This window comes from Tribolium madens, unplaced genomic scaffold (genome assembly GCF_015345945.1).
Source record: "Tribolium madens isolate multiple individuals breed KSU strain unplaced genomic scaffold, Tmad_KSU_1.1 Scaffold_20;HRSCAF=117;Tcas5.2_LG4, whole genome shotgun sequence".
NCBI classification, from domain to species: Eukaryota; Metazoa; Arthropoda; class Insecta; order Coleoptera; family Tenebrionidae; genus Tribolium; species Tribolium madens.
Genome location: NW_025400985.1, coordinates 5,412,434 through 5,428,114, shown reverse-complemented (window position 1 = coordinate 5,428,114; position 15,681 = coordinate 5,412,434). Strand labels below are relative to the sequence as shown.

Below are 15,681 nucleotides of genomic sequence, written 5' to 3'. Positions count from 1 at the left end.
TTTTTCTAAACGTGTTGGTCCAATTTTGTCCTTTCACTTTGGCTGATTGGACCGAAACATCAGAAGGCGCGTCGAGCATTTGTCGAAATTTTGCGTTCGTTTGTATCAATTGCTGAAAATTAAATTTTCGATCCCATCTATTATTAGGTTCCTGCAGTGGGATGTTCCCAACATCTCGGCAATCAGTGACTGTATTAATGACAGCTTTTGAGTCACGTGTCCTTCACGTGTCGTCACTTTAATGACACGTGAACACACCGCTCCCTTGCAAATATTTATATATAAAGAATTAAAGTGTTCCACCTACTCTATTCAGCCAATTTTATAACCGACAATCGCTCAATCAAAACATTTCAAAATACCGAGCGCCACCTTATAATTAACTTAACTGAAAATAAGTCATTGTTGCTAAAAGTGTGTGAATGAGGCGAACGGGGCTTCCACTCTATAATTATCTTATCACGTGTCGGGAGATTCGTTAAATTAACACCTTTTTTGTGTTTTTTTTTCGAGTCAGTATTGATCTATAGTTATTGCTGGGTTAAGTAATTAATGGTTTTGAAGAAGTTGGAGAGTTGTTGGGAACTTGCGACGAGATACAGTAAGTTTGTAATTGCAGGAGATGATGTTTAATGACTTTTTAATGGACGGCCGACGCTGGTGTCTCTTTCAACTTTCAAGGGAAACTACTTTTGAGCGGATTGTTTAGATTGAATTTCCGAAGATTCTTAAGATTTTCAAGAGTGTTTGTCCCTTCGATAATTAGATTACGTTCGAAAAGCAAAGGCTGGCCTTTTTACGGATGTGTAATTATCCCGTGTGTGGACACCCTCAAAACTGGACGAGAGCTTCCGGCGATGATGGAGAAAAGTAATCATTCTTATGCTCCGAGCTGTCATTTCAGCGCACCAATCAGAACGTTTCCTTCGCATCCCCTATCACAAATAGGACAGGAAGACCATGGACTCGGCACTAATCGGTGAATTTTCTTCTGTATCGGAGGGAAAATTGCAAATCGGGCCATTAAGGTGTGAAAAATTTACAACGAGAGGATGGAAAAACGTAACAGATGCGTCAGGGATGTCATGCTGAGTCCATCTGATCACAATCGACATCAAAAAACCGACTTGAATCTATTACCATTCATTTCAATTTCAAATATACGCATGCTGATTTCGACGGGGCAGCCCTAATTTTGCCATTCTCGCCCTTAACAATGCACGCAAACTACTTTTTGCGCTTTTGCGCCCACATATCGAGTCATTAAAGTTTTTTTTCTCCTTAATTGAACAACAAACAGATGCATGCTGCTATTTTGTGATAAATTTCTTGTAATAGCTTGAAAATTGTCTTAAAAATTCTTTGTGGCAGCAAATGCGAATTACACAAATGCGTGCAGGGAACATACAGACATATGGTAAAAGACGAGGCTGTATTGTCGCATTTGAACGTCCTGAGGCAATGCAGATACCATTTCGGATTTCATGTGATGGTGGGCTTGACAATAAAGTGAAGCTTTACGAATATGTACCACATTCGCACCCCTTTCATGTCACGTTAACATTCGGCTTTGTTATTATAATTTAAGAGAGAAATCCTCGCGTCTGAAGTCGGCGACGAGAATAATTAACCGTGTATTAATTCCCAACTTACGAACTCAATTAAAAATCTGTAACTATTTGAAATCGGTGATTAGTCTGATTACCATCAATCTGATTATTGCGATAATCTTGATTAAAATTGGCGCTAAAGTTTTTATCATGCGGTTGTGGGTGGAACACGGATGCGGAAAAATATTAAAAGGCTTTTAATTTAACATAAACACTGAAAGTCCTAATTAAAATACTTTGCCAAAATTTTAATTATTTATCTGTCTCATGCATTATTTAGACATCTTGAGTTAACGACTGAAAAGCTGAAACTTTACTAACTTTCTTGCTCTGATACAGAGCTTAATTTGCTTTAACAAGGAACAGGATCAAGATTAAAAGCACGAGGTGGAATCAACCCATTTTTATTATTGCGTTAGGGCATTCACTTAACTCTTCACCGAGGCGAATCAAGGTATTTATATTTAATAACGCTACCCAAATTTCCTACTAGGCTTTAAGTAAGTACCTACTTTGTGTTTTTGTGGCATCTATTGAATACAAATGAATACAAATTTGAAATCTGGTTTATTTTTTATTGAATGAATTTTGAGAAAATCGCACTTAATGTTTTGAAAACGTTTGCTTTATTGTTTTTGAATAATGTTTTTATTGGCACTTTTCTGTTCAAAAGAACGATAAAAATAAATAGTGTTTGACGAAATTCTTTATTTAAATTAATTAATTCTTTATTTAAATTAATTAATTCTTTATTTAAATTAAAATTAAAATTTAAAACCAGTTTGTTTTATCAGTCTTATTTTCATTTTATTGAAAATTATACAACGTAATTTATATTTTCTAGTTTCACCAAACTAAAAATTTGTTAGATTCTAAATACAAATTTCATGTTTCCTGCATTCAGTATTAAATAAAAAATATAAAATTAATTTTTTACTCTGTTTTTTGTCTACATTCTTTTTGATTGGCATATTTTGGTGTTGGACAGTGTAATTGTTTCAACCAAAAAAATGTAAAAACAGAAATATGTACATATAAAAATGTCGATAAATGAATACACAAGAGGAACAGTGCACGTAATAATAATAGCTGAAAACCTTTGATATTACATTTTTTTCTGTTTTATATTTTTAACCTTTGATATTACAATTTTTTCTGCTTTATATTTTAGAATTTTATTATTTTGAAGCACAAAATGAACAATTAAGAATAAAGTTTTCATAAAATTAAAAATTGTTCATGTTTCGATTATTAACATTACAATTAGTTTTAAACGCAAATTAGGTATACAAAAATAAATTGTTGTTTGTTTATCTTTTCCATGCAAATTATGTAATTGAAAAGAATTTATAGAGTGGAAAACTTAATGTAGAGACAAAAAACTTTATTTGCGAAAAAACTTTATTTGCGCCATTACAGTTTTCTTTTTGCGAAGTGGTTTATAACAAACACACAATAAAAAATGACTTTTTTAAAACCTTAATTAAATGTTTTACGTTTTATTATTTTTTATATTTCTCTTGATATCTTAAATTATATCACAGGAATTAAAAATTTAATCGATTGTTATATAATTTAGTAATTTTGTTTGCTTAATAAAAGCTTATAAATCTTTGAGTCCGGAAAAACATAATTTATATTTACCTACTGGGATGTGCAAATATTTTAACTGGGGATAGTAGAGCTGCAATGAAGTCAAAATAATTAAACTTGTCTTATCCGAATGTTTTAGTTTTTGAGATATAAAGGGTGCAACCTCCACTTTGAAGTTAAAAAAAAAATTCAAAAAAATGTAATATTAACGAAGTTATACCCTTTTGCGAACTTTATCTCAAAGTTTACATTGCTAGTAATTGGTAATATTTGCGGTAATAAAATTGGGTGATATCTTCAACAAAGATTTATATAAAATTTTTACCGTTTTATGATTTTTCTATTTGCAGACACTTTTTTGTGTGCTTATTTTTGCTAATTTTAATTTTTTTTTTAAACAATGTAATAGATTTTGAAGAGCGAACCTCAGAGATCGTATTTATTTACAATTTGAGTTAGTGAAGTTTAAGGCTGCATCGCAAATTTAAATTTATTCGGCAGTATCTCAAAAACTATGAACATTGTTGAGTTGAGTTATTTTGACTTCTTTTGAGCTTTACTACCACTTGTTAAAATATTTGCACATACCGTAAAATTACCCTGTATGCATAATTTTTCGTGTGCACGAAAATTTTTAATTTTAAATTGAATTAATTACAGCTTCATCGTGTTAAAACTTGTAGTGGGTAGAATGTGTTGTGTATTACCGAGTAATAAGTAATATTAAACAGACTAGACCGATAAATAGGTACTTTCCGGACGCAGTGTAAACCATGTTTTCCACTTTTACAGCATATGCACATAAAATAGTATATTAAAAAACAAGTGTTACGAACACTCTCATTGTGGTAGGAGTAGTTTGTGACACGAGCCACGCAGTAACGAGTGTTACTGGTTGTAACATGTGTTTTTTCTAGTGAGGCTTTTTTAAATTAAATTAATTATTATTTTTGACAGTTTGTTTATATTGATGACATATTTGACACTTGGGTATGCGGTATTCAAATAGCTTGAAAATAGCTCAAATTSCATTAGTTTCGGTAAAATACATTGATCTACGATTTATTCTTATTTAAAAACGACAGTATGCTAACAGTGCTGCCAACAGTGTTACAAAGTTGCTTTTGAAGCATTGTTTTTTTATCTTAATACCTTGGTGATCATAATGTTGCTATTACTGTGACAACAAAAATAACTAGATAGATAGGGTGTTTATAGAAAGTACCTACTTATATCTAAGATTATTAATGTTTTTACAATTTTACTAAAGATTTTGGCAAATACCAGTATGCGCCAATAAAAATACATATCTGCGCTTTTCTTAAAAGTTTCTATACGTAACCACATAAACCACTTAAATACTGTGTATTTAAGTTTGTAAAAAATAAATTTTGTTGTAATCGAAATTTCGTTTTGAGGTAATATTTTGTCGCTGTTTTGGGGAATGTAGGTGAAACGGAGTAATATTGCGAAAATAAACAGTTTCGTTGCACAGAGAGAATACATGGCCCTATAATGAATGTTGCGCACGTAGGCCATTAGCTTTAGATAAATTTGTTTATTTATTAGGAAATGGAGGCTTTTTGCAGAAGCCATATTAGCGGCCATCATATATGCAAGGCTTTTTAGCACAGTAATTGGCCACCGAGCTTAAAGCTTTTAAGTCTGATAAAGCTTGCGCTTCAACCTTTATACATTTTTAAAAAGCCCCGGTAAAAAGGTGCGCTCTAATGCGATGTGGTGGGTTGTGTTTGGTATATACATGGTGCGCTGCTATTTTTACCTTCATGTGCGAAGCCGCTCTAAAAGCTCCATTCCACCTTGTCAATTTTTAATTTACGTCTGAGGTCGAAGCTCCATCGATAAACCGGCGATTGAAAAGCAAGCACACATTTTCTAACCCAATTTGTTAACAATGAGTAACGATAGAAGCGCTACAATATGTGAATGCCGTACATACATAAACAATGCCCGGTGCTTCATTGTGTGCATCAATAGCGAGCACCGCATAACAGATTGGGGGGTGGAGCGCAACGCAACCCGGAAAAGAAACCAAATCACACACGGGGCCCGTCGAGGACCTGATTGCATGCAATTATATCCCATTTCATATGTAAAGTGGACACGATTATTATACACCGTGTCGATTTTATCTCGTCGAGAGGATTTTTAAGTGCCGATCTCGTTTTACATTAGAAGCTACTGTTACATTTTGCGATTTTTTTTACGTATATTTCGATGGAGATGAGAGAATGTTTGGGGGTGCGTTGTGCCAAATATTTCAATTATCCTTGAAGAAATTGATGCCGTCGTTCGTTTTCCCCCAGAGTGAATTTAGTCGGATGTCAGGCGTCCTTCCTGTGTTGCCTCTTTCCCCACTTCTTGGCGGACACTGCCCATCAGTCAGCAATGATTGAAAAATAAATTCAATTTTCTGTTCATCGCTTCTTCTCGACGAACTGTTCAATTCTTATATTATTGGCGACATTGCTCTGCAAAATACACTCGTCGATGTGATCTTTTCCAATCGAGATACATCTACGATTAGAAAACTTTTTCTACAGTTTTTTAGCAACATGATTGGAGATTTTAAAACAATGAAGGAAATATAGAATTTCCTGTTTTTAGATACAAATAAACGAAACAAAAATAATATTCATTAAAAACTAAGCACGTATATAGAGAAACTGTACAATTACAATTATTAGCTTATTATACAGAATATCCTAGTTTCTCATTTTAACCAAGTTTTAACAAATAACTACATTTTGTTTTGTACTCAATGTTAAAGAGTGCTTTTATCAACTAATTTCAGTAGATAAAGTAGTCTTTTATCGTCTAGCGAAATAAAGTAATTTTTATCTACTGTTTATATTTTATCAACTAATTTCAGTAGATAAAGTAGTCTTTTATCGTCTACTGAAATAAAGTAATTTTTATCTACTGTTTAGATTCAAGAAATTCTGGTAGGTGAGTACCTACAAAATAAAACGAAATATTATACACGACGATAAAGATAGTTTATCTACTCGCGAAAAAAGTTCACTCGTGACTCTGTCACTCGTAAACTTAACCTTTTCTCTCGTAGATAAACAATTTCTTTATCGTCTTGTATAATAAATACTATTAATTGCTGGGTTCGACTTTAGATTTGTTTATTATTAAATTCTATTCTATTCGTTAGCTTAGCAAGAAATAATGTATTTTGCACAACTCATGATAAATTAAAAACGATGGCATTTGTGAACCAATTGGTTAGTTTCATTCATTTAAAGCAGTGGAAACATTTTAAGCAATTTCTGCAGTTATTATGTTTTTCCTTAAATTTAATTTTTTTTTTCAATTAAAGTTTTTTTATCTCATAGATGAATCGTTTTCAGACTTATGTTTATGTTTTTATCACATTAACATTGACAGTTAATTTAAATGTTATAAATGTTTTATAAATGTCATCGTTTTTAGAAAACTTATTGTTACTCTTTACTAAGCTTTTTTAACGAATGAAGTTCTAGCCCGGCTCATATCGTTGCAATTTTTCTGTTTCTAAAAGATGCAAACATAAAAAAAAACGTAAAAACGCATAAAGATAAAAATGTTAAAAATCAGTTGGAACACTCAAAGATGTGAACGTGAAAATTTTAACACAGATTTTTTTCTTTTCCTTTGGTGGCCATCAAAAATGCAGTTGCAGTGTTGCCATTATTTAAAAAAAGATTTACTGAGTCATTTTTCGAATGTTTTGCTTTTTCCAAGTACTAATCTTATTCTTTGAAACAAAAGAGATAATGACGAATTGGAAAGTTTTTGATATCTTTATTTTGTAGAACCAAATGCTACATTGAGTAAAATAAACTGCAAAGGAAGATTTGATATTGAAGTTCTGTAGAGTGTTTTAGAACTCGCGTTCCAGAAAAATCAAGTTAAGAAAAATGTAAAAAAACTTAACTATAAAAATTTCGAAGTTATGGGGGGGATTTCATAAGTTTTTTGCTGTATGCTATTAGAAGAGGAAACGAAGAAATGGAAATAATATTTAAGATTATTTGTGGCTTTTATTGGCAAAGTTTTTGTACCTTTACTGAATTATTATGAAAAAACATACACTATGTCTCCGGGTTGAGTTACCAAGAGGAAATTTTTTTATCTTTGATTTTACGCAATAACTGCTAAGGAAAAATATTTTTTGCTTTACCTGAAACAAACAAATCTGTAATTAAAACTTCATTAATCTAACTCAGTATAAAGAAAAGTTAATTTTTTTCTTGATTTTGGACTTTTTTTTCTCTGTTTTTTAAGTTCTATCACATTGGCGGTTTTATTTTTTTGACAATGATGTTACTTTAATTTTTTCAGGAATAAGTTACAAAATGACTTTCTGATGGGTTTACTATACAAACCTAGAGTAACCGAATTATAATTTTTACAGGAGACGCCTCTAATGTGATGTTCGATGATAATAATAATGGTAATAAAATTGTAATCATTGTAAATACAAAGACACTGACTAGGGAAATATGCTTAGGGTTCTTCGTGATTCATAGACAAAAAACTCAAAAATTAAGACTTTTATGGTCTACATGACGAGAAAAAGCAAGAGCAAGAGTTTACATTAATCACTGTTACCAACTTAATTTTAAATTCTCAGGCTACTTTAATCAGAAATTGAATAGAAGAAATGGTGAAGTTTAATTTTTAATATTTTGGGTGTCATAATTTACAATTTTTACATCATGTCACAATTCTTTGGTATTTCTTGTGCTGCGACGTCATTTACCACAACTTTGTGACTGTTGACCTGAGTAAATGATTATCCTTTTCGTTAAAAATTCCATTAAATATTCAAATGTGCGTTTTTCCTTTTTCGCCTTCGCCTTTTCGCCGGCATCCATCGTGGTGTCCCCTGGTCTGGTGGTCTGTCCGTTTCGGTATTTAAAAAAATCCATCGTCGGTACTTTTGTGCGTGCGGTGGCGTGGTAGCTGTGGTGCCGGGTGTCTCCATGGAAACCGCACATCGCCGCCGGGCCCCGGCTTATTGATCACCGCCATCGCAGCGTTGTTGAACATCGCACTCTGCAGCCGAGGCCGCCATGAGGCGCTAAACACCCCACAACACAACTATACATATTTAACTTGGCCAAATTGAAACCCTCGAATTAATCCAGCGCGTGATTTTTGACGGCGGAGGCGGCGGCGGCGGCGGTGGAGGCGGACGACGTCGAGCGAAATATTCATGCGGCTCGAAGGAAGCGGCGAAAAACCGACGCTTTTCACGCATTCGAAACGCTTTTATTCGGGACGATAACGAATTTTAATCGTCAAGGACGAGGATAACAGGATATTGCCTACATGAAGAAGCTTTTTTCAGGTCGTGTTATAGCCAATGATGTTATGCGATTATTACAACTTTGGCGACAGCAAAGTAAAAAAAAACTGTCAGATGCTCTTGTTGCTACATGATGCATCTGTTGCAGAGACGTGGATTCAAAAAAGGAACAGACATCAACCAACTCTCAAGTGAATTTTAATGCACTAGCTTACTTTGACTCGGAAATACATAACAACAAAGACACCGCATATATTACTAATTGTCTTTTTGAAATACACCGCTATCACATTATTTTAGATGCAGCAATATTTCAATAAAATTTGCTCTGTTTGGCCATTTCACAGTCAAAAATTTTAAACAAACAAATTTTCTTCATTTTTAACAGGGTTTAGTTTTCCTCACCTATTTTGCTTAGTATTTGCAATAAAAAGTACTTTCATTGTAAAAAAGTGTAAAAAAATAATAACAACAAACAAAAATTGAAATATTAAACAGCCAAATACGATGGTTACTCGTGGATGAAGTGCTCTTCAAATTTTGTTAAATCTTTTTGGAAAGTTGAATAAAGTTACAGGAGACGCCTCTAATGTGATGTTTGATGCACATAAGATGTTGATAATAATGGTAATAAAATTGTAACCATTGTAAATACAAATATACACTGGCTAGGGAAATATGCTTAGTATGCTTAGGGTTCTTCGTGGTTCATAGAGAAAAAAACTCAAAAATTAAGACTTTAGATTTATGCCCTACATGACGAGAAAAGGCAAGAGCAAGAGTTTACATTAATCACTGTTATCAACTTAATTTTAAACTCTCAGGCTACTTTAATCAGAAATTTAATAGAAGAATTTAATAGAAAAATTTTCTTTATTTCTAACAGGGTTTAGTTTTGCTTACCTATTTTGCTTAGTAAGTACTTCTATTGTAAAAAAGTGTAAAAAACATAATAACAACAAACACAAATTGAAATATTAAACAATCAAATACGATGGCTACTCGTGGATGAAGTGCTCTCCAAATTTTGTTAAATCTTTTTGGAAAGTGGGATAAAGTTAAGGTTGAATTTTTTGAATTTTTAAGAATTACAGTAAACAAATTGATTTTTGTACAATTGGAATTAAAAAAGTACCTCACACATACAGTAACACAGAGTTTATATCTCATTTTGGGTATTTGTAACGGACTCCAAAATGCAATAGTTTTTATTTTTTTATGAAAAAAACGTATAATACAAATTGCATAGTAAAATAAGTAGGTAATCTACAATACGCCAAAAATAAATCAAAAAATTCTTTCGTAACGTTTTTTTTATAAAAAAATAAAATGGTCAAATATAGAGTTTTATTTAAATTTAGATTAATAAATGTAGATTAAAAATTTCAAATCAATATACATTGCTGCTAAGGCGATCAAAAAGTTATGATGTTTTTTTCAGAATTTTTGAATTACGATTTATTTTTTTATTTAGTATAGTTTAACCTTAAGACTTTAGAGTAGATAACACTTGCCAATTGACCAATGTCATTATCTACAATAACACCAGGTATTTTTTAATTGTTTATCTATTATCTGCTCATGTGATAATTTTTTTATGAAGATTGTAAATTGTAAAAAGCAGCTTAATAATTAGGTTAACACTAACCGCATTTCGCATCTCGTACTAAAATTGCAAATAGAAAGGTTTTGCTGACGCAGACGACAAACGCGGTTAAATATGTTATCTGATACATAAAAGAGACATTTCACAAAATTGTCACTTTTTTAATTAGACAAATAATTTAAATAAATTAAAACACTTTTTTCCCGGATACAATACGTGTCAACTTAATAAATCTTCATCTTTATCTCAGTTGGATATAATATTATTCAATTTGAATACCACATGCTGTTTCAAGTTAAATCTACAACCCAACTACATTATTTTATTTGTAATCTCTACTTTACATCTGTTTAATCATCAAACTTATTTGACAACATCAATCTTTTAAAATCTCAATTAATATTTAGGCTATTTTATAAACTTAATTAATTTTAGAGGTTTTTTTCTGGAAATTTATCATTTTTAATTTTTTAGACAGGAATTAATTTATTTACGATCTCATAACAGCTTTCGAAAGGCTCCTTTAGGAATTCAACTGAAGGCTTAATAGGGCGGTGAGATCAAACGTCCTATTAAATACAGAACATAACGTATTTCATAATGAAAAGAGATTTTTCGGCCCTAATTTACGGAAATCCTATGACCCAAAATCGTCTCCATCTATTAGAATACATTTCTTTATAAAAATGTTATTAGTAGAAAGTTAAACTTTATTCAATCCTTGCCTAATCTACTTTATTATCGTCTAAATAAAATGCGTGTTGTTGAAACAATCACATTTCTACAAATTGTGTACACTTTCTAGTCGTAGATTAAATCTACTTGTACTTATTTAATTTAACGACAACAAATTCTTGTTTGAGATTAATTTAATGTAGGTAATATATTATGTAGACAAGGCCTAGGAACATAAAGAAGATTTCTGAAAATAATTCAAACACTTAAACTGTTTTAGAACATGAAGCAAAAGACTAATTAAAATTATTCTATAGACATATAAAATTATGTTTGTTTGCATTAGTGTATATTTTTTTTAGTATTGCGTTTGAAAAAGTAGAAAACTTCTCCAAATAAGTAAGTTTGCAATAAAAATCTCTAATTTTCCGCACTATTAGGCAGAGAATACAATTGCTAAAAAGTATTCAAAGAGATAATAAGATAATTCAGTTGGTTTCTTCTAAAAATCGCATCGCGGCGCCTCACAGCGCCTGGAAGAGTAAACAAGTCGTCATTCCTGCCAGATTGCAGAAACAAATCGCGAATTCTGGCGCGCATGTCCTGAGGAAGCTGTCGATCGATCCGAAACTCGTTCCGAAGCCAGCTTCACGTAAGTGTATATTTTTCTTGTTGTATGAAGTGAAGAGAGGCGCGACAAATCCCTTAATCCCCCTTTAATGTAACAGGTGTTTAGCAATTCGACCCCTTATATAAAGCTTTCAATTCATGATCCAGGGGGGCCCCTTGAAGGCACTTGAGGCCGACACTTTCAACGCACATATGCGCACACGCCCTCTATCTGTAACAAGAGATGTTATCGGACGCTAATGACCCTCCCTGGGGGTCACAGAGGAACCCCTTCATTAGCCCGTCATTACATATCTACAACTTGTTCCGTCAACACTTCGATTTCAATGAAATTCAATAAAAGTCTGGCAGAGTGTGTGGTTGTCCCCTCGATGCTTGCACCCTAAATGTTTTGTTTACAGGAGATGAGGCCGACAAGATGATTCCAGGATTCTTTTTGATGATGGTTTTGATACATACGAGCGAGAGCAGAGGGCCACATCATCCGAGAGGAGAAGCGGTCGTGAAACATGTCCATTATAGGCCAACGAAGACTGCGCCTGAAAAGCTCATGCAGGATGCCGAGCTTTTACACGATAAAGAGCATCTTCAGGTCAGTGAAAAGAAAAAACTGTGAAAAAAGCCATTTTTTTACCTCTGTGAGATTTTTTTCAATGATGCAGCTTTTAAATTAAAGATAGGCTAAATATTGATAATCGTTCTGCATAAAAATAACTCATAAATCCTAAATGTCTGTCAATTTTGATTTTTTCTAATTATTTATAATAAAGCTTTGTTCACATTTTAGGAACATTTAGAGGAAATTATCAAGGAACCCGATTTATCTAAAATGACTGATGAAGAACTGGAATTTTACTATTTTCAAGTTCATGACACTGATAAAAATTCGAAACTTGACGGTCTTGAGATTCTCAACGCTATTCTTCATACTACTCACGAAGAAAAACATGAAGAAGGTAAAGAAACTCACTCCACTGACGATTTTGAGTATTATGTTGGTAAGGTCTTTAATTTTGTTTTGTTTTTTTTAATCTTTGTATTTTAGAACTTATTGATCGTGTTTTGATGGAAGATGATTCCGACAAAGACGGGTATTTGAGCTATCCAGAATACACATCAGGGCGAAGAAATGCTATAATTGCTGAAAACAGAAATCAGCCTTCTGTTAAAATGGTCTCTCAGACATAAAACTATTATTTCAATGTTTTGAGAACATGCATATTATTTTTTTATTTTAGTAAACATGTCTATAGTGCAATTTAAATAATACTAATAAAATTATACAAAATATTTTTTCTACTTTTCATTTATTATTTTTAATGAACTGAAATACTTTAGGTTTAAATATTATACAGGGTGTGTCAAATCTCGCGCCTCAGAGAAATATTTCAAGTACGATAAGATACCAGGAACATGTCAAAAAAATTTGTCATTTTTTTCTGATTTTGTAAAGTCGCGGTCAATTCATAGTGGCCACTTCCTTGTGTAAATTTGCAAAAATTGAGTTGTGTAAATCCGACTTTAAACATCCAATTGTTTTTTAGGGACATATCTATCAAAAATAACAATTCTGAAAATGTCGGGTTTGAATACTTCACATATAAAATCTACTGTGCTCGCCATAATTGTTGACACAATTTAGTTAATTCTGCTACCAACATAGATACAACCCACACACTAGAGGTGGCGGGCTAGAGGCTGCCAACTTTGCAATCAATTAAATGGCCACTATGAATTAACCGCGACTTTATGTGTTTTTTTAGAATTATTTAGTAAAGGAACAAAAATTTTGCCAATAAAAGCCAGAAATAACATTAAAACTTTAAAAACTCTAATAGCCTGTAGCAAAAAAACATCGAAAATTATTTTTCCAACAGAAATAAATAGAGTCAAAGTACAAAATTCTCATACAGTGGCAGACACGGAATTTTAGACATCTTTATGTCAGTTCAAAAAATGTCAAAGTAAGCCATGCTTTATTGTCATTATGATTAACGTTTGAAACTAAAATTTGAAAGTTTTAGTTGAAATTTATTTTTGGCGTCGATTTTTAGTAATCTAATAATATGTGTAACTTTTTAACTCAGATTATTATGCCTAGTTTTCTTAGTCATTTTCTATGCATTTTTTTCAACAAAAACCGATATTTCTACATCAAAAACAACGTTGAATTTGACTTTTAATCCTGATTTTTAACCCTTCACTTCTAACTCAGATTTTTCAAAGAACATCATTTTTCTAGGAAAATAAGTCGATTTTCAAGTTTTAGTCAATGAAGTTTGTTGAGTTTGAAAAACAGTCCATTGAAGTCTTTTCAAAAACACAAAAAATTGAGAAAATGACCTGTATTTAAGATCATTTTATCTATTGAAACATCATTTTTTTATGGAAACTATCCTTTTTATAGCCTTTTTAAAAATGTGAGCCAGATTTTTATGCTAGAAATACTCGAAAAGAAAACTACTCTGTTTTTTATGATTTCTTAAAAATGTGAGCCAGACGTAACAACTGAATCTATGGTTTTTGTTGAAAAAAAAATGCATAGAAAATAGGAAAATGACTAAGAAAACTAGGCATAATAATCTGAGTTAAAAAGTTACACACACATATTAGACTACTGATTTTCCTAAACAATAATGCCAGCAATAAGTGTTTTTATATAAGTTCAATAAATTATTTTGATTTGTTGTCATTTTTTTTTCATAAAAATTATAAAAACCACAAGTGATGTTAGTTGTCTAAGGCCCGTTTTACATTTTTATGTCAATCGAATGAMAAATCGTTCAAAATTCCATATTAACCAGTGTAACTTCGAAATTTTTATATGTACTCGTATATAGAATTTTTTAAACATTTTTCTATGTTTCTGGTATCTTACCTTAGACGGTATTTTTCTCTGGGGCTCGAGTTTTGGCGCACCCTATATTGTGCATTTAACTTGTTCTTTTTTTTTGGTTAAAATAACACTTGGATTTAGGATGTAAATAATTTAAAGTTCTATAAAAAAACGTACCATAAAGATGCAACAAGTGCATAATATGCATAATAAACCTAACTAATATTTTCCCCTATAACTGGACTTGTAAAATTGGTCTAACAACTGACAAAAAAGCAGTTGTAGACTCACATTTGAAGGGTTTATGTGGATAATCAATGCTTCCAAAATTCCAGAAATACACTGTGATCAAAAAAGACGGATGTTATTAAAAAATTATTCGATGAAACATCTTTTTTTTCACTTTCCCCAACGAGCTTGTTACTTACATAACAAAAACAAACAATTTGAACAATACATTCTCGAAAAAACTGAAGAGATTTTCTAGTGATTTCTATAGTAAATGTATAAAACAAGACAGTTTGTTCAAGACGTGGAGCATAAACAATAGCGTTTGACTAACAACAATAGAATGACACTTTATAACAAACGAGATTTCTATAACGAAATTATATAAATAAATAAATAAAATATGTGGTAGCATTCTTCCACTAGATCTTTTGACGCAAAGATGAGTTACAAGCTTGTTGCAGTTATTTTATGTTCGGGTGTTTTCCTAAAAGTTTCAACTGCTGCAGTTGAAAACGAAAACGATATCGCAAGGTAACTACTAAATTAAATTATTTTTACTTTTAACAATAGTATAAAAAATATTGTATTCTACTTCCAAGTATCTTTTTTGTAGAGGTTTGGACGCGAAAGGGCTTCTGAACTCAATCGCCGGCAATTTGATGTCCCGAGGTTACGGTGCCACCGCGTCTGGTGGTTCCCAAGTGGTCTCTCTCAACTTAACAAATTTGCTCGTTTTGGTCCTTCTCAAAGCACTGATTTTCGCCGCTGGGTCTTTAGGGACCGGTACTTGGAAGGGCGGTTTGGGTCGTAGCAGCGACGGTGAAGAACAAATCCTCACCGAAGACGAAGTTCTACTTTTCTTGAGTTACTTAACCGGTGGGAATAATACTGACCTGAAAAAATCTGATGCGATGATTGATGTTTAATTTTAAGGTTCGCCCGGTGATAACGGATGTCTGCAAAACGTAGCATGTCAACAACCTCAACAAGCGAAGAAATACGTTTCAGCCGGTGATATGCTACTCAAAGCAACAAAAATGCTGGCGCTTGATCCTGACAGGAGCTATGAATATGTTTTGAAGGAAGTAGAGCAAGCTGCTGATGTCGGGTTAACAGGAGGTGATTGCGCTAGATTTAGATGTGGATTGAATGAGAAACAATGAGTTTTGTAAAGATG

The 15,681-nt window shown here is 32.3% G+C and overlaps 2 protein-coding genes across 2 annotated transcripts in view; both read left to right on the top strand.

The window, feature by feature from the left end:
* LOC123005159 overlaps window positions 1-12,727 on the top strand; it is an 18,961-nt gene extending 6,234 nt beyond the window's left edge. The window contains exons 2-5 of the mRNA XM_044398798.1: window positions 11,381-11,459; window positions 11,839-12,029; window positions 12,225-12,435; window positions 12,483-12,727. Of these exons, the coding sequence (XP_044254733.1) occupies window positions 11,381-11,459; window positions 11,839-12,029; window positions 12,225-12,435; window positions 12,483-12,625 (624 nt within the window). The 3' untranslated portion in view covers window positions 12,626-12,727. The remainder of the gene's footprint in view (window positions 1-11,380; window positions 11,460-11,838; window positions 12,030-12,224; window positions 12,436-12,482) is intronic.
* On the top strand, window positions 12,681-15,681 carry LOC123005157. The gene is made up of 4 exons (XM_044398796.1): window positions 12,681-12,689; window positions 14,914-15,035; window positions 15,118-15,380; window positions 15,438-15,681. Exons 1-4 carry the CDS (start codon window positions 12,681-12,683, stop codon window positions 15,665-15,667), a joined length of 624 nt encoding a protein of 207 aa, XP_044254731.1. The 3' UTR covers window positions 15,668-15,681.

Excerpts from the sequence above, each read along its gene's own strand:
- LOC123005157 (XM_044398796.1), top strand. Across the intron at positions 15,036-15,117 it reads AACGAAAACGATATCGCAAG|AGGTTTGGACGCGAAAGGGC; the intron begins GTAACTACTAAA and ends TCTTTTTTGTAG. Across the intron at positions 15,381-15,437 it reads TTTCTTGAGTTACTTAACCG|GTTCGCCCGGTGATAACGGA; the intron begins GTGGGAATAATA and ends TTTAATTTTAAG.